Here is a 27,388-nt window from a genome sequence, read left to right on the forward strand (position 1 = left end):
ACTGCCATTTCAAAATGACTTACTTTATAATTTCATTAAATATCTCAAAATATATGTTTATTTAACTCAGCTTTATTAAAATATATTTTTACTTTCCATTATTTGATATTTTTAGGACAATATGTTGTATGTATGTGAGTTTTAAAGTAAAATTATATATACCAACTCTGAAATATGTTCTGCAACTAATTGTGATGCTGTTCTTTGAAATTTATTGCTTTTTTGTATATATGTTGTTTTTCACAAAAAGGAAAAAAAAAGTCAAATGTAATGATAAAAAAAAAATATATATATATATATATATATATATATATATTTATTTATTCCTTCTAGCCTTCTATATTCTGGAGCAGCTAGAAGGAAAGATCTGAGAGGATCATATGGTAGCCCAAACTCTGGGATCTGTCCTGTAACTACTTGTTGAAGATTGCCTTGAAAACTTTTGCTGTTTTCTTTCTTTGCTTTGTATATATGTTTTTTATATTATACAATAAAAAAGTTAAAAAAAAAAAAAAAGACATGCCAAAGGGATAATAGAAGGGTAACATATAGGGCTTTTACTTTCTTGACAGAGTTCAACTTGACTTTATTTGGAATATGATTTTGGGATTTGGACCTAGTCAATAATGGACCATTGAAATCAATACTCAAGCTTTTATAAAATTATAAATCAACAAATAGCATGTCAGTAATAAATGAATCTGTTATTGTAAAAAAAAAAAATAAATATACATATCATCCAGATTTTGACATGGAATATTGCCAGTATTGAAGTGTTCCTTTTTAATCCTTTAACTTAGCTTCAGTTCACTTTTCATGAAGTTCTAATGCCTTAATATATATAGGTCCTTATTCAAAAATCCTAAATCCAATTAAACTTATTTTTAAGTGTAAAATTTTCTGTTGGGATTATTATCTAGAATTTATTGAATCATAAAATTATATGTTATCAGTCAGAATAAGTGTGCTAAAAATGAACGTATTTCTCTTTCAGTTCCTTTTCACAAAATGAACACAATTGTGTCTTCCAGTTTACAAAATAGTTTTTATAGGTGTCTCACTGAATTCTAGTCTGTATATTTGCAGATTATGTAAATTACTTTTGACTCAGGAAATTTCATCATTTAAAATTCTTATTATAAGTCTGTGTCCACCCTCTCTATTGCTGCTAATGCAACTGTTTCTCTATTTATAGAAACAGTATAGATGAGTTTAAAAATAGGAAAGTCATTTGCAGATTTAATATACAATATTGTAACATTTTTGCTTCATTTATTTCTGTTATAGAGAGACCGTATTTATTCTTTTTACAAAAAAAGCATTATGTTGAGTTGCAGTTGTATCTCAGGTATTAGAGATGTCTGTTGACTTTTAGTTATTCTTTCGTCCCCAGGAAATTCTTATGCAGAATCCATAAATCATCAGTCTTTTATCACTTAGATTAAAACACTGTTTTCCTAGTTTCCAAAATAATAGAAAAAACTTTTAAAATTATTTATTTCATTTTATAAGTAATCAAGTTAATGATAAAATAGTCAAATAATATAGAATTTATTAAGTTGAAGTAACCAGTTTCTTGCCCTACCTGCTTCTTAAATAAATGACTATTTAAGTTTGACACATTCCTTTTTTTCAGTTTATAAACAAGTTTTTTTTCACACAAGTGTGCACATACTGTTCATAATGTCCTAACACTTCCTGTTTTTTTCATCTCATAATTTATTGATGGACATCTTCCCATTTCGTTACCTATAGACTTTCCCTCAAGAGCTAAAAAGTATTCCATTTTAGGAATGAATCGTAATTTATCTAGTCTTCTGTTGCAAAAATGTAAGTTATTTTTATCATATGGGCAGATATTATAGCTTTACATTTTGTCATTAGCTAATAGGCTTTTATCACAATTCTGATCCCCACTTTTCTGATCTAGTAAACATCCCTCTTCCTATTCTATACATATATAGACTATATGTCTTCTTGGAACGTAACCCTCACCCCTTACCTTTCCACTCCCATGTCTTCATTTTCTCTTTGATCCTGATGTCTCCCCTTTCCTCTATTATCTCTTTTGTCCTTTGGAGCAAGGTAGAAGTGGGTGTTCTGATGCAGGGTCTTATTGTCTAGGGCAGAGGATCTTTCTCTAGTAGTAGTGGCAAGTAATCAATCGCCAGACATGTTCCTTCTTGCCCTGTGCTAGACTTTGTAAGTTGGATGGTCTTTTTCCTCAGCATTCTTAGCTTTTCATCCTTACCTTTACAGTTCATGGCAACACGCTACCATTTTACTTTCCTGCTCAGTTTTACCCTTGAGCAGTATTCTCAAAGAATACTTTAAACTACCTTGAAGTTCTGCAGTTTAAGGTCATGGGATTCTGTTGGTAAAAATGTAATTCTAGCAGTCTTTCCCCAGTTTGGAGGGAAAATGCTCATGAGTTACATTGTCTTAGGGTAAGCGTTTCAGTTTTTCTTCAGTTAATTTTTCTTAAACGTTTTGATACCTGTTATTGTTTCTCTTTACCAAAAAAAATACCTGATGTAGATCAAATTGATTTCCAGGCCAGTACTGGTAGTGGGATGGTATATGAAAGGAAAAGAAAAAATTGAGAATTTGTAGGGATCGAGGTCCCGCTTGCTTCAAACCAGTATACTCTCCTTTCTGGTCATTCTACCATACCATTCTCCACTCTTTTCCTGAGTCTCCGTGGGGTTGGACATCCCATTCACCTCATGAGAGTTCAGGGAGTCATTGTTTCCACTGTGGTATATGGAGGTGGGAACCTTTTTGGCACCCCAAATTGAATTTGATTTGGAGAGGTAATACTGTGTTTGGTAATGTGATTGTATACTGTTCTTACTATTGTTCTGAGATAAATTGATTTTTCTGTACTGACTTGGATATTTAACCACTGTCTTATTATTGTTCTATGGAAAGGTCAAAGCTTTGAGCTTTTTTTGAAGATGTATAGTGTGTAAGACATTGTGCTAGGAATTTTGTGAGATGGAGATGCTACTGTCCTCTTTCTACCTTTTATGATCTTATTGTGCGTTTGTTTGATGTTTATGCTTGGATTTTTAGTAATGAGATTAAATTTGAATATTAATTATACCAGTGGTTCTCAGAACTTTCAGTATTATTGATGAATCAAATTAAAAATGGAATAAAATAAAGGAAGAAACCTCACAGAAATATAACATTTAAAGAAAACTGCCATTTATTGTTATTATGGTTTCCTATAGGAAGGCTATTTTTTTAAGGTTTCAATGTACTTTATTTCTTCAATAATGCCATATTTTACTGAGTATATGATACTTTTACTTGGTATAAATTATGATTTGGTTTTGAAGCAATTTAGTATTGCACCAGCTGAATGATTACTAATCTCTCCATTCCTTTGGGGTGATTCTGCCAATATGAAACAGATTCCACTCAGTTTCAATTTATATTGCTGTATATATCCTAAAGCAATGCACAAAAATAGTGGCTCCGCTAGCTAATACAGCATTACCGTGTTTGTCATGGAAATCAGATACACATGTCTGGTGGCTTTGCCTGAAATTGTTTGCTAATTGCTTCAAACTCTGAGACAACTCTGTGTTTTTGGGCAAGGGAAACGAAGTTTAGATAGAATTGTGGCAACTACAGCTGCTTGCTTGGTGCAATTTCACATTTCCCTGAAAAACTAGGAAGATTCTTTTAACAACAAAATAATAGACCTGAAATAATTTCAAAATAGGAAAAATTCTTTTTAAAAGAGTGAAGTTGTCAAACTATACTTGGCTTGTATTTGTGTGTGTGTGTATTTCATGGTTATTATTGTATAAATTTTGCTATACGTCAGTGGAACCTTTTAAATAGACCAGGGATTTGGGAACTATAATCTCAATGAAGGTTCAGCAAACTTTTTCTGTAAATGATCAGATATAAATATTTTAGGCTTTGTGGGTAATTATTTAACTCTGCCATTGTAGTACAAAAGGAGCCATAGAGGAGAGTTGAACTACTGTGTGTGGTTTAGTGAATGTCTTCCAATAAGACTTTATTTACAAAACAGGTGTTAGGCCAGATTTGGGTATTGGGCTGTAGTTTGCAGACACCTGATCTAGACCAACATGCCTTATTCTATGCTTAAGAAACCAGAGGTACAGAGAGGTTAAGTAATTGGCCTAATTGATATGGTATGCAAAAATAATTCAGATTTTTAATAGAGTTTAAAATGTTTTTAAATGTCCCTGATTATATAAAAAGATGTATTAGTTTATAAAAGAAGACTTTTGTTTGGTAAGGCAAAGGGCCTTACCTCATCTGGGCCCAATGATTAACAAGACAATTTGTTGTTATTTTACTGGTTGTGCTTAATCCCACAATATTGAGATTATTCCATTCTGCCAAGTTTATTCAGCAGGTGTTTATTGGATGTGTATGATATGCCAGGCACTGCCCCAGTCATGTTAACTCAGAAATGTTGTTTCAGAATAATCTTATTTTTAAAAAGAGGGGGATGATTCACCTTTTAGATCTTATTTTACTTAAGTGGAAAAATATACCAAGGTAAACAGATTATGTTGCCTATGAGTAGGTAAACTGCATTTGAAACCAATTTTAGTAGTTTATTTTCTGAGTTAAAGAACTAGTGCCCTAATAGGGTAGCTTAGAATCAATTTGAGCTCTGCTTTGAAAATAGTTTATTTACTGCCTGAGGTAGCTAAGGTTTTTCAGTCTCTTTACATTGAAATATTAGGCATGCCCTCAATTAGACTTTGTAAAATCTGATTCCCAAAACCATTTGGCAGAATTTTGGTACTGCAACTCATGCTGCATCCAAGAAATTTCCACTTGAAGATTTTTTTGATGGTGGTGGGTTTGTTGATGACATCAGTGGTGACGATAATAGCAGCCAACATTATTTGACTGTTTGCTAAGTACCAAGGATTTTAAATTGTATTAACTATCTGCATATTTCCTTCCTTCTTTTTTCCCATAGGTGAACAATCTGTCCTTCTTCCTACTTGAAGGCCCATCCTCCATTTGTGCCCTCCAACCTTCCTGCCCCCATTTAAGGATATCACACAACCAATCCTCTTTTCTTTTTCCTATATTGTCATTTTTTCCCTCCCTCTTGCTGGATTAGTCCCATCAACAGGCATACTGTTTCATGTTCCATCTTTTTTTTTTTTTTTTTTAATATTTTTAATGCCACATTCTTGCCATAACCCCATTTTTCAGTTTCCCTTTAAAGCAAAACTTTTTCAGAATGAGGGTTATCTGAACTCACTGTCTCCTTTATTTTTTTCCATCTCTTTCATTATTGAATTTACTTTAATCAGACTGCACACTCTCTGTCCCCACCTTTCCATGCAAACGACTTTTGTCACAGTCACCAGTGACTTCTCCTTGATTCTATAAGATTTAACTTGACCTCACATCACCATTTGACATGGTTAACTACCTCCCCTGCCCCCCAACACACACACTTCCACCCCCATTCTTTCTTCATTTCAGGCACTGTCCTTGGCTCTACTTTTCATCTCCTTTACTTGGTTCTCTCATATCTATGGCCTCTAAACGAACAGTGTCCTGAGATTTTGTCCTTAGGTTTCTTTTCTGTCTGTACTCATTTTCCTAGTTATTTTATGCAGTCTTATGGTTTAAAGGTAGTCTATGTTCTGCCAGTTCTAAGATGGATATCTCTAGCTCATACCTTTGTCTGACTCTAGACTTCTCTCTCTTTCTACCTACTTGATATCTCCATTTGAAAATCTAATAAGCATCACAAACTTTACATGTCCAAAATCAAACTCTTAATTTTTCTGTGCCAAGCTCTACTTCTCCTCCAGTCTTCTCATCTCAGTCAATACTGTCTCCATTTTTCCACTTGCTCAGACAAAAACAATTTTTTCTTTGACTGCTCTTTCTCTCACACCCACATCCAATCCATTAGCAAATCTGTAGGCTCTACTATCTAAATATCCAGTGTCTGAACCCTTCTCACCACCTCTACTATAAGCACTCTAGTTCAGTAATAATTATGACAGTCTAAGTTTTGAAAATTAAAAATTGTAGGGAATACAAGGACTAGGTGAAAGAAGATATTTCAGGCACAATGACAGTATAGTCAAAGAATGGACGATGTAAAAGTGATTGTTGCACTCAGGGGATAGGAGTTAGGAATAGGTTATAGCTAAAACAAAGGTATGGGGGTTAAGAATGATAGAAAATGTAGCTAGAAACCTGGAACCAGATTGTAAAAGATCTTGATTTCCATGCTTAGTATCTGGAGTTTATCTTAAGGCTGCTTGTTCTCAGCTTTATTCACCCCTACCTCAGGATATTTCCCAAGCATTAATAGTGACTTCCTGTGGCAGAAGTTCTCTGTAAGTAGGACGAGGTATTAGACCACTCCCAAATAATTGAATACATTATTTGTTTGGGGCATTATTTCTTGACTACTTCAGTAACTGTGGTCGAGCTTGTGGGAAGAGATAATAAGGAAGAATGCTTGTTTGTTTTTCTTCTTTTTTTTTTTTTTAAGGGATTGTCCAGAGACATAGTACTGTTACTAGTCCTGTAACAGTTGACAAAATAACTGAATGCTTCTTTTCATTCTTTTCTGATTCTTTAGGAACGCCTTTTTACCCAAGTCAGCCAGTCTATCAGTCAGCACCTATCATAGTGCCTACACAGCAGCAGCCCCCTCCAGCTAAGAGAGAAAAAAAAACAGTAAGAGAACTTTATCTGTTTTTCTTATTTTGAAATTGAATGTGTGTTCACTTGTCAAATAGATTTACCCATTGCTGTGATCATTGGTCATCTCGGTTCTCAATTGTGCGATTTTTTATTCTTTCCTTAACTCCCCACCACTAGACCTAGAGGATTTGTATGGGCCTATAACTAGAAGTTGCAAGTATCTTTTGCTTAATATCAGCTTTCAACATACACTGAACTAGGTGTGGTATATATACTCTGATTTAATAAAAGTTAATTAGGGTCAAGAAGTTTGGTGCCTTAAATATAGAATTGCCATATGATCCAGCAATACCATTGTTAAGTATCTACTCAGAGGACATGAGGGCAAAGACACAAACGGACATTTGCACACCAATGTTTATAGTAGCGTTATTTACAATTGCGAAGAGATGGAAAGAGCCAAAATGTCCATCAACAGACGAATGGCTAAACAAACCCATTGGTACATATGCCATTTTATTTTAACCTTACAGATAAGGATTCGGGATCCAAATCAGGGAGGCAAAGACATAACAGAAGAGATTATGTCTGGAGGTGGCAGCAGAAATCCTACTCCACCCATAGGGAGACCCACATCCACACCTACTCCTCCTCAGGTAAGACATATTGAGCCATGATGGATGATAGTGTGTATTTGTTTACTAACTTCTACTGAACTTTTCTATTTCTTATAGCTGCTTTCTGTATTTTCCATTCCTCATCAGTTGTCTCATAGCCTCAAATATCTAAATGGTATTTGGGCAGATATGTCATTTTCTCTCTACAAATTGTTAAAACTTCCAAAATTTAATTGAAAGTGACTTTCAGAGCAAGCTACTGCTATTCTTCCTGATGAACTGTTGCATGATGCCAAAAGGACTTGCATTTCTATGGAAATCTCACCATTAAATTTCATATTTTCACTATAGAAATTTAGGAATTAAGTACTGGACACTATATTAATGGAAACATTAAATGAAGAATTTAAACATTGTTACTGAGTAGTGTAGCTTGAGGTGATCGCCTGTGTTATTCAGAGTACATGTGTATGTATTACAGGTATACCACTCTCCTTTTAGGACTACACAAATGAGTTTCTTGAGTGGAAGATGTCTCCTTTAATTAGTTACAATGGCTATTAGTAGATAAATCCTATCAATTAGCTACCTTTTTGTTCCTTGTGAGGAAGGTGGTTATCATGTTTACTGTTTTTAGAAGTCAGGATATTCCAGGAGGAACTGGTGTTTAAAAACTGATAGGGAATGAGATTCTCCAATTTTGATTCTAAGCAATGCTGGAATTTTTATTTCATCCTTGTCATTTGAAATTTTGAAAAATGATTCAGAAGTGATGAATGATTTTCAACCTTTAAAAATGAGAACCCAGTGTTTAAAACAGATGAAAGCAAAGTTACTTAGGAATAGGGAGCTGCTTGCTTCCCTTTGTTGTGTGGCTGGATAGTGAGGGATTCTTAAGAGCCCAGCTTACAAACAGGTGGTAGGTCTGATGAGTATAAGCATTTCAGAATGGTAACCTATTGCCTTGATTTTAGTGGTATAGCTAAAAAAAATTAAAAATTTTTTAAATCTTTAAAATGTTCTTAAAGGTTGAGGTCACAAATAGTGAGTGGCTTAGTTTAAAAACCCTCGAAAATCTGTGAAATTTGATTAAGCCTAAAATTTGGTCCTTTGTTGTAACGATGCGTTTTCACTTAGAAATAGTGATAGTCTGTGGCTGTCAGTTATCTCACTCTGCCGTCATCCAGATGAGTATAATATGTAGCCATCTAGATATCTGAGGTGTAAGGTCATATGATTGATTTGTTAGAGAACTTGTCATCATTTCCCATTATTTCCACAGGTATATCCAAGTCTCAAATGATTAAGGACTATTTATATTTAGTATCTTCCCTAAAAGTGAGCATAAGACAAGCACAGTTTGCTAATTTAAATTAGCTACTTATGTGCTCTGCTAGGTGAAGGTGTACTATAGCAAAAATTTGGGATTGGTTGATCAAGGTAGTCAAATTTTGGTCTGTATTTTGGAAGATGAATTAAAATCTTGTTACTGTCAAGCCATATAGTTGATAACCCTTTGTCAATTTCTGTTTAAATTCTCAACTGAAAATGTGTCAATATGGCTTTTTGCATTTAAATATCTTATGGAGTTTGTTTTTCTTAAATCTTATAGAGCTTGATCCCACAGAAATTCTTTTGCTCTCTTTCCCAAGAACCATTGATCTGATTATGAGTATGTCTCTGAAACCATAAAGCACATTGAATGTACGCTTTCAATTGATAAAGGCCGTCAGTCCATAATTATGTTGGTAGTTCTGTTTGAGGTGTAATGTTATCTGAGAAGGATAAATTTATTTTATTCTCTCATTTGCCTTTAAACCCACACTTATAATCTGTTGTCTCTCCAAATGCATGAAATTTATGGAATGAACAAATATCTTTTTAAGAATGAAGCAGGTACTAAAAATTTTTCATTTTCCTTCTGTGAGAAGTAACACTACAAGCATGATCATGCTAACTGATACTAGGCCTCATTATCTGGGAAATCACAGAGTGGTACAGACTGTTCAGTGGGAAAGTTTTTCCGCTGCCTAAGGGAGGCAGTCATTGTTACCTGATGATTATGTAAAAATTTTGACCAGTGTTTAAAAAGAAGCTAGAAATCTATCTATTTAAAACATCTGCAAATTTAAATATTGACCTCTAATTCCATTAACAAATAGCACTATGCTAGCCCAAGAAAACCCATTAGATTTAGCCTAAGAGCTACCAGTTTATACATTTGACTTGATGCCAGGAAGATCCTGAACCACATTTTGGTTAGTAAAATGAGACAACTCTGTATACCCCAACTGAGGACTGATTATGAAATACTTTGTTACTTTGGCCTTACAGAGTACCTGCTTTGAGCCAGGCAAAATTGCCTGTGCTGCGGATAGCAAAGCCTTTGCTTATCATTGAAGTGGTCCTGTTCTCTTTAAGGGAAACAGACACTTCTGGACCAGTTACTATACATGACAAGTCCTTCTTAAAGGGTGTACAGAGTTATGAAAGCACAGGGGTGACCAGGCTAGGCAGAGTTGTAGCAGTAGAGTGAAATTGGTGGGTTACTGAGACATATTCATGGTGGTACAGGTGAGAATGTATAGTGTAGTAGATAAAAAATTTGGCTTAGAATCTGATATACCTGATTTCAAGTCCCACTTTTGACTACTTAGATTTGTAAATTTAGCCAAATTATTCTTACTGAGCTTTAGTTTGCCAGATTTAAAAAATGAGGAAAATTAAACCTGTCATATAGAATTATTATAAAGGCTAAATGAGGTAAAATGTTTAAACTTGCTTAAACTCAGTGCCTGGTACTTTAAAATGTTGGCTGTATTACAATTATTATTTCAGTAGGCACAGAGAATGATTGGAAGAGTTTGGGAAGCCTTCTCAACAAATGTCATTTGACCTGAGTGCCCCAATTGGTATACATAAAATGGAAAGAAGACGATAGGAGGATGGCACTAGTTGATGTTCTGGAGAAGCCGGCCCCTCTGCATTTCAGGGCATATCTGGTCCAGGGACCCATCTGGAGGTTGTAGACCTATGAAAAGTAACCCTAGTACATGGAACCTTGGTAAAATCTTATAATAATGCCCCAGGTGTTCTTTAGGATTGGCAGGAATGCTTTTGGTTGGAGGTTGGCAGACTGTGATATTAGCAATGTCTAACTGAAGCTGTGTTAAGAGTGACCTCTAGAGTTAGTCTCTCGACTCTGTTTGAACTCTCAGCCATTGATGCCTTATTTGTTATACTTCTTTTCCCCCTTTTGGTCAGGATGGCATTGTTGATCCCACAGTGCCAGGGCCAGACTCATCCCTAGGAGTCATCTTCTATTCCTCCAGGGAGCCTTTCATCCCTGGATGTCATGTCCCATGTTTGGGAGAGGTCATTGGTTTCATTTATAGAATCAGGCTTAGAGAGAAAGTGGCCACATCTGAACAATGAAAAAGGTCATCTAAAAGTAACTCTAAGGCATACCTATAGGTAGGCTAAGCTTCTTCACTACATAAATAAGCTAAAGAACAGCAAGCCTCAAGATCAAGGTCTTGACCTATTAATTTGGGTGTCCATAATGTTTGAAACAGCACCAGGGGTTTCCCCATGGGTAAAGTTTATTGGTTTCCATATGTTTTCTCCCATCCCTCAAGGGACTTTGCAAATACTTTTTTATTTTCTGCTTTATACATTCTGGGATGTATGCAGGCATTAAATTAAGCTATATAGGAATAAAGGCCCGCATTCTTCTTCTGGGTTCTCTGTGTTTGGATTTAAATGATCTATCCAGACAGGTTGAGTTAGATTATGTGCTACAGAAAATTTAGATTCTGGATGAAATAAACCTTTCTTCCTTTGGTCTCAGAGAGTAGGTAAAGTTCTAAAATACAGACAATGTCTTCCTTACCCCTGTGTTCTGAATTACACTCATACCAACCTGATTAGCTTTTGTTACTATCACTTAATACCAGATTTTACATATATAACCCAGCCTCTCAGAATTCAGAAATAACAATTACCACTCCAGACTAAATGTGACTGCTGTAAGACCTTACAATCTAAGTCCCAATTTTCTAAATGAGGCCATACAATATTTGATCTTTTGTTTCTGGCTTTTATCTCACCAAATGTCCTACAAGTCATTCACAATGTTACATGTCTCACAACTTCTTTCCTTTTTGTAAGAGCACAATATTCGATCGTACATATATATATATACCATTGTTTGCCATTCTCCTTCATTGTATCCTTCAGCCACTTCCATCCATTGGGCATCATGTATTATGTACAAAGTCAATAGTCCATCAACACTCAATTTTAAGTAATTTCATTGTTCCCAAGAGAATCACACCCTCACCCAATAGAAAATCCAAGCTTCCCCTTCACTTTTGTCCCTTCCCCCATTATTTACCCCTAGTATTGCTGTGGTATGTTGATGTTTTCCTGTTAAATGTAGCCCATAGCATGCAGTAGCAGTTTACCCCTTATACCCCCAAATTGTACACTTTTTGTACAAGATTCATACCTTTGAAGTAGTTCATGAAAGAATTTATTTATATTTGTAGTGTTAACCGGTGGGACGCATGGGTCTGTACAACCCCTTTCTATCTTGTTCACCTTCAATATGGTAATCTTACTTACAGGCCCACTAGTGACCCACCTTCACTCCTATCTATTCCCTTACATTTAAGTTCAACCTCATTAGTTAACGGTTCAACCATCTCTAGCCTCCAAGTATCTCTAAGTCCCCTATATTCTGTATTATAAGCCTCTGACTTTACCTTTTTTAGGACCTTTACCATGGTCCTAAAAGTGGAATTATACAGTATCTATTCTCTCTTTTTTTAAGTATCTGTCTTTTTATGTCTGGCTTATTTCATTCAGTATTATGTCCTCAAGGTTCTTCCATCTTGTCATGTGCTTCAGGTTATCATTTCATCTTACTGCTGCATCATATGTACATACCACATTTTGTTAATCCAGTTGTCTATTGATCATTTCCATCTTTTGATGATTATGAATAATGCTGCTATGAACATTGGTATGCAAATGTCTTTTGTGTCACTGCTTTCAGCTCTCCTGGGTATATACTGAGTAGTAATATTTCCAGGTTATAGGGTACTTGATATTTAGTTTTCTGAGAAACCACCAGAAGACTGTCTTCCATAGCTGCTGTACCATTATATATTCTCCACATCTTCTCCAACATTTGCAGTTTCCTATTTGTTTAATAGCGGCCATTCTTATAGTTGTGAGGTGGTATCTCATTGTAGTCTTGATCTACATTTCCCTTATAACTAATGAAAATGAGCATGTCTTCATGTGCTTTTGAGCCATCTGTGTTTGCTCTTCAGAAGAATGCCTATTCATATCTTTAGCCCATTTTATAATTGGGGTTTTTGTTCTTTTGTTGTTTAGTTGTATGATTTCTTTATTATAGACAGGATATCAAACCTTTATCTGATATGTGATTTCCAAATATTTTCTCCTGTTGAGTTGGCTGCCTCTTTACTTTTTTGACATAGTCTTTTGAGGCACAAAAGCATTTGATTTTGAGGAGTTCCTATTTATCTATTTTTCTTTCGTTGCTTGTGCTTCGGGTGTTAAGTTTAGTAAGCTATCTCCTATTACTAGGTCTTGAAGATGTTGCCCTACATTTTTTTCTAGGAGTTTTATGATACTAGTTCTTATATTTAGGTATTTGATCTACTTTGAGTTAATTTTTGTATAGGGTTTGAGTCCTCTTTCATTCTTTTGATGTATTGATCTCACATGCCTATTTATTGAAAAGATGATTTTGTCCCAATTCAGTGTATTTGGGGTCTTGTTGAATATCAGTTGACCATAGATTTGGTGGTCTGTTTTTGCACTCTTGATTTGATTCCATTGATCAATACTTCTAGTTTTGAAGTTACTATATATTATTATATGTTTTGAGCACACTGTGGCTTTATAATAAGCTTTAAAATCAAGAAGTGTTAATCCATCCACTCTTTTTTTTTTTTTTTGGATGATTTTATCTATTCAGGGTCTCTTTCCTTTCCAGATGAATTGGGTGACTAACTTTTCCAAGTTTTCAAAGTAGATTGTTGAAATTTTGATCACTACTGCATTGAATCTGTAGATGATTTTGGGTAGAATTGATATCTTAACTACATTTAACCTTCCTATCCGTGAGCAGGGAATGTCATATGTGCCCTTTACCATACTGAAGAAATTACCTTTGATTCCTATCCATTGAAATGTTTTTATCAAAAAAGATTGTTAAATTTTGTCAAATGCTCTTTCAGCATCAGTTGAGATGATCATGTGGTTTTTTTGCTTTTGGTTTGTTAATGTGCTGTATTACATTAATTAATTTTCTTGCATTGAACCATCCTTGCATTGCATACTTGGTTGTGGTGTATAATTCATTTACTGTGTCATTGGATTTGATTTGCTAGTGTTTTGTTGAGAATTTTTACCTCTATGTTCACTAGGAATATTGGCCTGTAATTTTCCTTTCTTTATAGCATCTTTACCCAATTTTCATATCAGAGTGATGTTAGCTTCATAAAATGAGTTTGGTAGTGTTCCTTTTTCCTCATATTTTTGGAAAAGTTTGAGCAGGATTGGTGTTAGTTCTTTCTGATAAAATTCCCCTGTCATGCCATCTGGTCCTGGGCTTTTCTTTGTAGGAAGATTTTTTATGTTAATTAACTCTCTTTACTTATGGTTGGTTTGTTGAGATCTATTTATTCTTTAGTCAGTGTGGCTTGTGTGTATGAATCATCTGTACATGTCTTTTGCCACATTTCTTCTGGGGTAATGGTTTTTCTCTAATTATAAAAGCTCCTTATATTTTGACATATACATTTTTTTTCTAGTTTTAATTATTGTGTTTTTTTAATTTATTTTTAATTATGATAAAATTTACATGACACAAAAATAATTTTAAGTGGGCAATTCTTCGAAATTAATTACTTTGACAATTCTGTGTAAATGTCATCACTATTTCCAAACTATTTGTGTCAGCCTAAACCAAAATTCATATTTGATGATTATATTTTAATTTAAATTTAATGAAACTATCTGTCATTTTATATCCACAAAGTTCTTTGTTTTCCTAAATAATTTTTGATTTGGGTCTTATGTTAAAAAGGCTTTCCCATCCAAGATACTGAAACTAGTCATGTATGCTTTTTTCCTAGTACTTATGGTTTGTTATTTTACCTTTACCTTTGATTGATACAGAATTTTTATATGTAAACAGTGAGAATTGGAGCCTGCTTTTTTTAACCAAATACCTACATAAATAAATAATTTTGTTTCATTATTATTTGTTGAATATTTTATCATTGCTTCCTTGTGTTAGAATGTTTTTCATTTTTGCTGCACTAACAATATAAACCTATGTGTATTCTGGAGTTTTATATTCCAAAAGTGCTTTTTTTAAAAAGTTTTTTATTAATTAAAAAAATTTACATAAAGAAACACAAACATTCCCAATATGTGATCATTCCATTCTACATATATAATCAGTAATTCACAGTATCATCACAGAGTTGAAGATTCATCATCCTCATCATTTCTTAGAACATTCGCATCAATTCAGAAAAAGAAACAAAAAGACAACAGAAAAAATAAAATGAAAACAGAAAAAAAAACCATGCACACCATACCCCTTACTCCTCCCTTTCATTGATCACCAGCATTTCACACTAAATTTATTTTAACATTTGTTCCCCCTATTATTTATTTTTATTTCATATGTTCTACTCATCTGTTGACAAGGCAGATAAAAGGAGCATAAGACACAAGGTTTTCACAATCACACAGTCACACTGTGAAAGCTACACCATTATACAATCATCCTCAAGAAACATGGCAACTGGAACACAGCTCTACATTTTCAGGCAGTTCCCTCCAGCCTCTCCATTACATCTTGACTAACAAGGTGATATCTACTTAATGCGTAAGAATAACCTCCAGGATAATCTCTCAGCTCTGTTTGGAATCTCTCAGTCATTGACACTTTGTCTCTTTTCACTCTTCCCCCTTTTGGTCGAGAGGATTTTCTCAATCCCTTGATGCTGGGTCTCAGCTCATTCTAGGGTTTTTCTCAATCCCTTGATGCTGAGTCTGAGTTCATTCTCAGATTTCTGTTCCACGTTGCCAGAAAGGTCCACATCCCTGGGAGTCATGTCCCATGTAGACAGGGGAAGGGTAGTGAGTTTGCTTGTTGTGTTGGCTGGAGAGAGAGGCCACATCTGAGCAACAAAAGAGGTTCTCTTGGGGGGTGACTCTTAGGCCTAATTTTAAACAGGCTTGACCACTTAAAATCCTTTGTGGGGTTCAGTTTCATATGAACAAACCCCAAGACTGGGGGCTCAGCCTATAGCTTTGGTTGTCCACACTGCTTGTGAGAATATCAAGAATTCAACTTGGAGAAGATGGCGGCTTAGTAAGACGCACGGGTCTTAGTTCCTCCTCCAGAAAAGCAACTAAAGAAACAGAAACAATACGAAACAGCTCCCGGAGTCACGACAGAGACCAAAAAGACAGCGTACCCCATTCTGGAACAGCTGAACGGGCAGGGAGAATCTGCTGCGGTGAGATACCCGAGGGGTGCGCGTTTTCCCGGCCGGGGCGGCTGGCGACTGGGGTCCCTTCCACGCACATGGCTCCCCGGTCTGACTGGGAACGTTGGATAGCGGGGCCCTCCCGTCACGCTTGGCGTTTCGGGCCAGCTGGGCAATTAGGACCGGCACTCTCCCAAGCCACGGCGGCCAGCGACCCCCGCCTCCACGCGCGGTTTCCCGGGCCGACTGCCGTGCAGACAGACGAGCGCCACTTACTGGGCAGGAAAAGAAAAACAGAGCCCAGAGATTTCACAGAAAAAGCTTTCAACCAGCTGGGTCCCACACCCAGGGAAATCTGATCAAATGCCCAGACACCAGCAGAAAATAATGGATGACGCTCGGAAAATTGAAGATATGGCCCAGTCAAAGGAACAAACCAATAGTTCAAATGAGATACAGGAGCTGAGACAACTAATGCTGAATATACGAACAGAAATGGAAAAACTCTTCAAAAACCAAATCAATAAATTGAGGGAGGACATGAAGAAGACATGGGCTGAACAAAAAGAAGAAATAGAAAATCTGAAAAAACAAATCACAGAACTTACGGGAGTGAAGGACAAAGAAGAAAAAATGGAAAAAACAATGGATACCTACAATGGTAGATCAAAAGAGACAGAAGCTACAATTAGTGAACTGGAGGATGGAACATCTGAATTCCAAAAAGAAACAGAAACTATAGGGAAAAGAATGGAAAAACTTGAGCAGGGGATCAGGGAACTGAATGACAATATGAAGCGCACAAATATACGTGCTGTGGGTGTCCCAGAAGGAGAAGAGAAGGGAAAAGGAGGAGAAAAACTAATGGAAGAAATTATCACTGAAAATTTCCCAACTCTTATGAAAGACCTAAATTTGCAGATCCAAGAAGTGCAGCGCACCCCAAAGAGAATAGACCCAAATAGGCGTTCTCCAAGACACTTACTAGTTAGAATGTCAGAGGTCAAAGAGAAAGAGAGGATCTTGAAAGCAGCAAGAGAAAAACAATCTGTCACATACAAGGGAAACCCAATAAGACTATGTGTAGATTTCTCAGCAGAAACCATGGAAGCTAGAAGACAGTGGGATGATATATTTAAATTACTAAAAGAGAAAAACTGCCAACCAAGACTCCTATATCCAGCAAAATAGTCCTTCAAAAATGAAGGAGAAATTAAAACATTTATAGACAAAAAGTCACTGAGAGAATTTGTGACCAAGAGACCAGCTCTGCAAGAAATACTAAAGGGAGCACTAGAGTCAGATACGAAAAGACAGAAGAGAGAGGTATGGAGTAAAGTGTAGAAAGAAGGAAAATCAGATATGATATATATAATACAAAAGCCAAAATGGTAGAGGAAAATATTATCCAAACAGTAATAATACTAAAAGTTAATGGACTGAATTTCCCAATCAAAAGACATAGAATGGCAGAATGGATTACGACCCAGCAATACCACTGCTAGGTATCTACTCAAAGGACTTAAGGGCAAAGACACAGACGGACATTTGCACACCAGTGTTTATAGCAGCATTATCTACAATTGCAAAGAGATGGAAACAGCCAAAATGTCCATCAACAGACGAGTGGCTAAACAAACTGTGGCGTATACCTACGATGGAATATTATGCAGCTTTAAGACAGACTAAACTTATGAAGCATGTAATAACATGGATGGACCTAGAGAACATTATGCTGAGTGAGTCTAGCCCAAAACTAAAGGACAAATACTGTAAGGTCCCACTGATGTGAACCGACATTCGAGAATCAGCTTGGAATATATCATTGGTAACAGAGACCAGCAGGAGTTAGAAACAGGGTAAGATAATGGGTAATTGGAGCTGAAGGGATACAGACTGTGCAACAGGACTAGATACAAAAACTCAAAAATGGACAGCACAATAATACCTAAGTGTAATGTAACTAGGTTGGAACACTGAATGAAGCTGCACCTGAAATATGGTTTTTTGTTTGTTTGTTTGTGTGTTTGTATCTTTTGTTTTTGCTTTTTTTCTTTTTCCTTTATATATATATATATTATTAGTATTATTATTTTAATTCTCTTCTCTATATTAACATTCTATATCTTTTTCTGCTGTTTTGCTAGTTCTTTTCCTAAATCGATGCAAATGTACTAAGAAATGATGATCATACATCTATGTGATGATACTAAGAATTACTGAGTGCATTTGTAGAATGGAATGATTTCTAAATGTTGTGTTAATTTCTTTTCTTTTTTTTGATTAATAAAAAAAATTTAAAAAAAAAAAAAAAAGAATTCAACTTGGGGAGGTTGAATTTTCCCCCGTTCTCACCATTCCCCAATGGGGACTTTGCAAATACTTTTCCGCTCATTGATCAAATCACTCTGGGATTCATTGGGGCATCACTCTGGACAAACCAACAAAATCTCATGTCTTACCCAAGGTTCCATGTACTTATGTTGTTCAACCAAGCTATCTACATAAGTTATTTTAGGAAATGCACTAGTCAAAATATAAATTTTGTACCAAATAAAACATTTTTTGCTTTAGTCTCACACATAAGTTTAAATTTTAAAATATTAATTACCATCTATTTTCAGCACCCTGCAGTAATGACATTCCTTTGTCCTTCCTCATGGAAAAACATTTTTTTTTTAAATTTGTACATTTAGTCACTGTCATTATACACTCTAGGCAATCCTAGATTATATCACCTCAATCTTTGTCTATCTTTCTTTCTGATTTCATTTGTGCCCCCAGCCCTCCTCCATCTATCATTCTCACATTCAGCTTCATTCAGCGTTTTAACATAATTGTATTACACTTAAGTAGCATTGTGCTGTCCATTTCTGAGTTTTTACATTCAGTCCTGTTGCACAATCTGTATCCCTTCCGCTCCAATTACCCAATACCTCACCCTATTTCTATCTCCTGATGGTCTCTGTTACCAAGGAAATATTCAAAGTTTATTCACTAATGTCAGTTCATATCAGAGAGACCATACAGTATTTGTCTCTTTGTTTCTGGCTAATCTCACTCAGCATAATGTCCTTAAGGTCCATCCATGTTGTTACATACTTCATAACTGTATTCTTTCTTACAGCTGCATAATATTCCATCGTATGTATAAACCACAGTTTGTTTAGCCACCCATCTGTTAATGGACATTTTGGCTGTTTCCATCTCTTGGTAATTGTAAATAATGCTGCTATAAACATTGGTGTGCAAATGTCTACCTGTGTCCTTGCCCTCATGTCCTTTGAGTAGAAACAGCATATAGATGGGTCCCGTTCCCTTTCTGCCATCCATTCTGCCAGTACATGTCCCCCGATTGGTAAACTTAATCCATCAACATCAGTGTTTTTACTGCCCGGGCTTTTTGCCTTTTGGCTTTTATATGTCCTTCTAATTTTCCTTCTTTTTACTTTTACTCGTGGTCTTCCTTTCTACACTCTTCTCCATACCTCTCTCTTCTGCCTTCGTATCTGTCTCTAGTGCTCCCTTTAGTATTTCTTGCAGAGCTGGTCTCTTGGTCACACATTCTCTCAGTGATTTTTTGTCTGAAAATGTTTTAATTTCTCCCTTACTTTTGACGGAAAATTTTACTGGATATAGAATCCTTGGTTGGCAGTTTATCTCTTTTAATAATTTAAATGTATCATCCCACTGTCTTCTTGCCTCCATGGTTTCTGTTGAGAAATCTACACATGTTCTTATTGGGCTTCCCTTGTATGTGATTGATTGCTTTTCTCTTGCTGCTTTCAAGATTCTCTCTTTCTCTTTGACCTCTGACATTCTGATTAGTAAATGTCTTTGGAGTACATCTATTTGGATCTATTCTCTTTGGGGTATGCTGCACTTCTTGGATCTGAAATTTTAAGTCCTTCACAGGAGTTGGGAAATTTTCAGTGATAATTTCATCCGTTAGTTTTTCTCCTCCTTTTCCCTTCTCTTCTCCTTCTGGGACACCCAAACACGTATATTCGTGTGCTTCATATTGTCCTTCAGTACCCTGAGTCCCTGCTCATTTTTTTCCATTTATTTCCCTATATTTTCTTTTTCTTGCCAAATGTTCCATCCTCCAGTTCGGAAATCCTATGTTCTGTCTCTTGAAATCTACCATTGTAGATTTCCGTTGTTTTTTTTCATCTCTTCTACCGTGCCTTTCATTCCTATAAGTTCTGTGATTTGTTTTTTCAGACTTTCTATTTCTTCTTTTTCTTCATTCCTTGCCTTCTTTATATCCTTCCTCAATGCATTGATTTGGTTTTTGATGAGGTTTTCCATGTCTGTTCATATATTCTGAATTAAATGTTTCAACTCCTGTATCTCATTTGAATTGTTGGATTGTTCCTTTGACTGGGCCATATCTTCAGTTTTCCTAGTGTGATTTGTTATTTTTTGCTGGTGTTTAGGCATTTAATTACCTTAATTAGTTTATTCTGGAGATTGCTTTCACTTCTTTTACCTAGGGTTTTCTTGCTGGATGAATTTGTTGTCTATTTGTTCTTTGACATTCAGTTCAGCTTTTTCTGGGCCTCTAGCTTAGGTTTTGTTTAACATGGGAGAATTTTTCAGTTCTTGTTTCTTGCCCTGCTTGTATGGTACCTTTTTTTTTCCCCCCACCCTGAGGAGGGTCTACATAGTAGAACAGTTTCCCAGACCAAACTGGCCTCCTATGAGGAAGAAAGATTCACCTGTGTTGGTTTTCCCTGAGGGTGAGACCCAGGAGGTTGACAGACTTTCCTGTGAAGTCTCTGGACTCTGTTTTTCTTATCCTGCCCAGTATATGGTGCTTGTCTGCCTGGAGGTCCCACCAGCATAAGATGATGCGGTACCTTTAACTTTGGCTGGGGGCGTGGTGGAGACAGAGGAGAGGTTGTAGGCTGGTTTTAATGGCTTAAAATTACCAAGCTCTGGGGTCTGAATTCCTTGAGAGAGGGATTCCACCTGAGTTGGGCTTCACCCCTCCCCTGGGGAAGGCACTGGTTCCAGGCAAGCCCTCAAAATGAGTTTGTTTCTGCCTATGCCTGGACAGTTTTAGTCTGAGGAACCCTGCCGCTGTATCCAGAGGCAGTCAAGCCTTTGTAGAAACACAGCCACAAAAACCTCTGTTTCCTTCTCTTTTTTTTCCTTTTTCCGTCAGCCCTGCCCCCTTGGTGCTGGAGCAAAAATGAGCGCCCTCTGCTTTCACCAGGTTCACTTGAGCTGGGGGCCTATTTTTAGTAGTCAGAATTTGTTAATTAATTCCACAGTTGGTGTTTGGTTGGGCTCAGTCCCTGCTGCTGGTAAAGTCTCTTTCCTTTCCCCTCTGGGAACCAGCCTATGGGGGAGGGGCGCCGGCCGCAGCGGCTTGGGGAACTCACGGTTCTGGGGGGACTCGCAGCCGGTCCAGCTGGTCCAGACTGGGGTACACTGTGTGTCCATTCACTGATGTGGCCCCAGGAGCTGTTCTGTATTGTTTCTGGTTATTTACTAGTTGTTCTGAAGGACGAACTAAAACGCGCACATTGCTAAGCCGCCATCTTGGCCCGGAAGTCCCATTAAGTGCTTTTTAATACCATTACTGTACTGACTTAAATGCTACAACTTTCTGGCCCATTTTAGTATTTTAAAGAGAATTCCATCTGTATTACTGTTGTCCATTTCCCCAGCTATTCTTGTGTGTGTGTTTGTTTTTTTTTATACCTCCATTGGAACCTTCAAATAATTTTAAGTCATCTGATTTAACTTGTCATCTTTTATCTTTTGTGTCTGGGTTCTCTCATCATTCCTGACACCTTGGCAGCCTTTCCTTTCCTTTAAGCAAGAGGTTTTCTCTATTGCAGATATATTTTTATTCTGTCACACCTCAGCATTCAAAGGAAAAGCATAATTATTTCAAGGAGTACCTTTATTCTGAACATAGATTCTCTAGTTTGACACACTGTTCTATTATCATCATATTATTATTTTAATCATAAACTTTTAATTTTGAAATATTTTCAAACAGGACAGTCAAAAAATAATACAGATCACATACAGAAAACTCACATACCCCTATCACCCCAGATACCTGCAGATTCACTAAGTTTGACATTTTGCCATGTTTGTTGTATCGTTCTTCCTATCTGTTCATCAGTCTGTCAGTTCATCTATATGTCTTTATATCTGTCTGTCTATTTAGCTGTCCGTTTTTTTATCACAGTGTAGATTATATACATCATGTTCTTTGAACACTTAATACTGCCAAGTACTTTTCCTAAGAATAGGGATATTTACTTATGAAATCATCTTAAGTGCAGTTTTCAAGTTCAATTAATATAGCATTGATAAAAAGATTATGTGTTCTATACTACAGTTTTTTCACATATTCCAGTAATGTCTCTTGAGTCTTTGATCTTACTTTGCTAGACCTCATACAGGATCAGGTATTCCTTCAATAGTTATTGTCTTTTTAGTTGCCCTTTCTTTTTCTATATTGTTGGAAAATATATACAACACAACCATTCCTATCTCAACCATTCACAAGGATACCATTCAATGGGATTAATCATATTCAACCTATGCTTTACCCTCACCACCTTCCATTACTAAAATATCTCCCCAAACAGAAGCCTATACCTATTTTGCATTACCTCATTGTGCTCCCTGCCTCTCCTCCTGGAAGTTTATGCTGTAATTTCTGTCTCTATGAGCTTGCATATTCTCTGTTATTTTCTTAACAGTTACCATGAGGCTTAATTTTAAAATCCTAATCTATAACAAACTTGTTGATTTAGATACCAGTTTAAACTTCAATAGTATATATAGACTTCGTTCCTGTATCCCTCCATTCCCCTATCTGTATATGGTTCTTGTCACAGACTACATGTTTATATCTTATGAGTACGAAACCATTGATTTCTGATTACATTTTTTTCATTTGTCTTTTAGAACATTTAGGAAGTAAACAGTGGAGATACAAACCAAAAATACAGTAGTACTAGCATTTATATTTACCCCTGTCATTACTCTTACCGGAGATGTTTATTTGTTTATGTGGCTTTTTTAAAAAATATTTTTATTGACATATCTTTACACACATATATTCCATATACGGTATACAATCAATGGCTCACAGTGTCATCACACAGTTTTGTTTTCATCATCATGATCATTTTGTGGAATGATCACTCCGTGAAAAGAAATAAAAAGAAAAAACTCATGCATACCATGCCCCTTACCCCTCTCTCTCATTGACCACTAGTATTTCCATCTACCCAAGTTATTTTACCCCTAATCCCAAGTATTGTTTTTTAAACATTTTTTTTTACTCATCTATCCATACCCTGGATAAAAGGAACATCAGATACAAAGTTTACACAAACGCATAGTCACATTGTTAAAGTTATATCTTTATACGATCCTCTTCAAGAATCAAGACTACTAGAACACAGCTCAACAGTTTTAGGTACTTCCCTCCACCCACTCCAGAATACCAAAAACTAAAAAGGGGTGTCTATATAATGTATAAGAATAACCTCTAGGATAACCTCTCAACTCTGTTTGAAATCTTTCATCTACTGAGATTTTATTTTGTCTCATTTCTCTCTTCCCCCTTTTTGGTCAAGAAGACTTTCTTAATCCCTTGATGCTGGATCCTAGCTCGTATCAGGAGTTCTGTCCTACATTGCCAGGGAGATTTATACCCCTGGGTGTCATTCAGAGGGCAGTGAATTCACCAGCCAAGTTAGCATAGAGAGAGAAGCCATATCTGAGCAACAAAAGAGATATTCTGGGGGTAACTCTTAGACCTAATTTTAAGGAGGCCTTGCCTATCCTTTGTTAGGAATAAGTTTCATAGAAGCAGACTCCAAGATCAAGGGCTCGTCCTATTGATTTGGTCGTCCCCACTGCTTGCAAGAATATCAGAAAGTCTCCAGATGGGGAGGTTGAATATTTCATCCTTTCTCGCCAGTCCCCCAAGGGGACCTTGCAAATACTTCTTTATTCACTGCCCAAATTACTCTGAGATATATCAGGGCATCACACTAACCTAGACAGACCAACAATATCTCACTCCCTATTCAAGATTCCACATATGTATGGGGTTCAACTAAACTGAGCATGCAGTTTAAATTAGATAATGCACTATCCAAAATAGAAATTTTGCACCAAATAAACATGATCTCACACAGAAGGTGAAGTTTTAAAATATGTGCAGTATCATCCTTAATCCTGTATTCTTCTCTACCTTAGTCCTATCTAGATCAGCTTCCTTCATATCTCTACTCGAAGTCTGATCCTTTTTTTTTTTTTTTAGCATGGGCAAGCATCAGGAAACGAACCCGGGCTTCCGGCATGGCAGATGAAAATTTTGCCACTGAGCCACCGTCACACCGCCCCATTTTTCAACTTTTTAAAGAGTTCCTATATGGGGTTCTGTACCTTTTGCAGTTTCAGAGCTCTAACTCTGAATCTCAGGTGTTACATAAATACTTGAAGTTTCTGGAAATGACCAGATTATATACAAGCAGCTCAGTATCTCATAATTTAGAAATAGCAGTTACAACTCCTGAATATATGTGACTGCTGTAAGAGTTTGCAATCTAGGACCCTTTACAATAGGCCCCAACCTGATAAGCCATGCTCTCAACTTCACTTCACTGAGTTCTTATACTGTAGTTAGTCCATACGATTGAGGCATGATAATATTTGTCTTTTTATTCCTGACATTTCATTCAGCATACAGTTCTTAAAGTTCACACACCTAATCACATGCCTCACAACTTCATTCCTTCTTGAGGCCGCTCAGTGTGCATTATATGTATACACTATAGTTCCCCCTTTCATTCCTCAGTTGTACTCTTAGGTCGCCTCCATCCATTGTGTATCACAAACACTGCTGCTATAAACAACAGTATGCAAGTGTCCATTCGGGTCCCCACACTCAGTTCCTCCAGGTATATACTGAACAACAGGGTTTCAGTCTCATGTGGCAACCTCACCCTTAGCCTCCTGTGGAACCACCACACTGCCCTCCAAGGGGCTACACTTCTCAGCTTTCCTACTGACTGTGAATGGGTACATCTCTTTCTCTGCATTTTCTGTAGCGCTTGTTTCTCTCTGTTTTTTTTTTGTTGTTGTTGTTGTTTTTGGTACGTGGTCTGGAACTTGAACCTGGCTCTCCCACACAGAAGGCAAACATTCTAACCCTGAAACGCTTGTGCACTTCTCCCTGTTCATTTTTAAATAGTTTCACTTCTCTACATTTTCTCTAGCACTTGTTTCTCTCTGACCATTTTAAAATAGTTTTATTCACACATCATACAATCCATCCTAAGGGTATAGTCATGCGTTTGCCTCCACACTCTATCTGAAAGCATTTCCTTTTCTTCCACAAAGAATCCATACCCCTGCTTCATTCCCCCTGCCTGTTGACATTTAGTTTTGGCGTAATGCCTTTGTTAACATTCAGCGGATACATACTGTAATTTTACTGTTGCAATTTTTTTCTTGATCCCCTCCTGAAAATGCTTATTACTAGCGTATAGAAGCACTACTGATTTCTGTGTGTGAATCTCTGTTCTTTTGAACAGTTTTACTTGCATATAGTACAATCCAACCTAAATTAAAAAATCAGTGGTTCCAGTATAATCACATAGCCATTTCTTCTCTGCCAATCTATAAGAGGACATTTCCTTTTTTTCCACAAAGAATCCCATACCATTCCCCCATATCCCCCAGTTATTGACATTTAGTTTTGTCATATTGCCTTTGTTACATTCAATGGAAGCATATTACAGTGTTGCTGTTAACTGTAGACCCTACATTGCCCTGATTGTATTTTTTCCTATTTACCATTGCATTTTCATCACCTTCCAATCTTGACATTCCTGTATTCTCCCTCATACAAAAACATTCTTATGTTTGTATGTTTGATCACCATCATTGTCCACTCTAGGCATTCTTAAGTTATACTGTCTCAATCTTTAATCTCTGGCTTTTGTTCTGGTGCCTCTATTCCTTCTCTCTCAACCATATTCACATTCAGCTTCATTCAGTGTACATACGGTATTGTGCTACCATCAAATATTATTGTGCTATCCACTTCTGAATCTTTACAGTCAGTCCTGTTGCACATTCTGTACTCCTTCTGCACCGAATGCCCATTCTCTATCCTTTCTCTCTTGATAACCTGGGTTCTTAACCTTCACTCTGAAAGCTCACTCATTACTATTAGTTCATATTAGTGAGATCATACAGTATTTGTCCATTTGTTTCTGGCTAATTTCACTCAGCATAATGTCCTTAAGGTGCATCCATTTTGTTACATGCTTCAAGACTTTATTCTGTCTTACATCTACATAATATTCTATTGTATGTATATACCACAGCTTTTGTAGTCACTGGTTTATTGATGGGCATTTGGACTGTTTCTATCTCTTGGCAGTCGTGGATAATGCCACTTAAACATTGGTGTGCAAATGTCCATTTGTGTCCATGCCTTCAATTCTTCTGAGTAAATAACTAGTAATGGGATTGGTGGATCATAATGGCAATTCTATACTTATCTTCCTGTGGAACCACCAAACTGCCTTCCAAAGCGGTTGTACTGTTCTGCATTCCCACCAACACTGAATAAATATGCCTATTTCTCCACATCCTCGCCAGCACTAGTCATTTTCTGTTTTTTTTTAATAATAACCATTCCAGTGGGTGTGAGATGATATCTCCTTCTGGTTTTAATTTGCATATCCCTAAGAACCAGTGAAGATGAACATCTTTTCATATGCCTTTTAACCATTTGTATTTCCTCTTCTGAGAAGTGTCTGTTCATGTATTTGCCCATTTTTAAATTGGGTTGTTTTCTTTTTGTTGTTTAGTTGTAGAATCTTTTTATATATTGTGGATATTAGTCACTTGTGTGATATATGGTTTCCAAATATTGTCTCCCATTGCTGGGAGGCTGCCTTTTTACTTTCCTGACAAAGTTCTTTGATGTGCAAAAATGTTTAATTTTGAGACGATTCCATTTATCTATTTCTTTTTCTTTGGATATAAGGTCTAGAAAACCACCTCCTATCACAAGATTTATTTTCCTACATTTTTCTTCTGAAAGTTCTATGCTCTTAGTTCTAATGTTTAGGTTTTATATCTATTTTTAGTTAATTTTCATTAATTTTTGTAGGGTGCGAGATGCGGGTCCTGGTCCGTTATTTACATATAGATATCCACAGCTTTCCAAACATCATTTATTGAAGAGGCTGCCCTGTCCTAGTTGGATTGGCTTCACCACCTTATCAAAGACCAATTGTCTATAGATGAGAGGGTCTATTTCTGAACACTCAATTTGATTACCTTGGTCAGTATATCTAAGTTTATGCCTGTACAATGCTGTTTTGACCACTGTAGCTTTGTAAGACCTCCCACTTCATTTTTCTTTCTCAGGATATTTTTAGTGTTTGGAGCACCTTGCTGTTCCAGATAAATTTGATTATTGCTTTTTCTGTTCCTGTAAAGTAAGTTGTTGGGATTTTAATTGGTATTGCATTG

At 36.3% G+C, this 27,388-nt stretch overlaps 1 protein-coding gene across 18 annotated transcripts in view; it reads left to right on the forward strand.

The window, feature by feature from the left end:
- Positions 1–27,388, forward strand: part of EIF4G3 (eukaryotic translation initiation factor 4 gamma 3) — a 373,254-nt gene that overhangs the window by 167,170 nt on the left and 178,696 nt on the right. For all 18 annotated transcript variants that reach the window (XM_077150955.1, XM_077150957.1, XM_077150961.1 and 15 more), the window contains 2 exons: positions 6,620–6,717; positions 7,218–7,340. In XM_077150955.1, coding sequence (XP_077007070.1) covers positions 6,620–6,717; positions 7,218–7,340 — 221 coding nt within the window. The remainder of the gene's footprint in view (positions 1–6,619; positions 6,718–7,217; positions 7,341–27,388) is intronic.

Source organism: Tamandua tetradactyla, chromosome 2, assembly GCF_023851605.1.
Source record: "Tamandua tetradactyla isolate mTamTet1 chromosome 2, mTamTet1.pri, whole genome shotgun sequence".
NCBI lineage: Eukaryota > Metazoa > Chordata > Mammalia > Pilosa > Myrmecophagidae > Tamandua > Tamandua tetradactyla.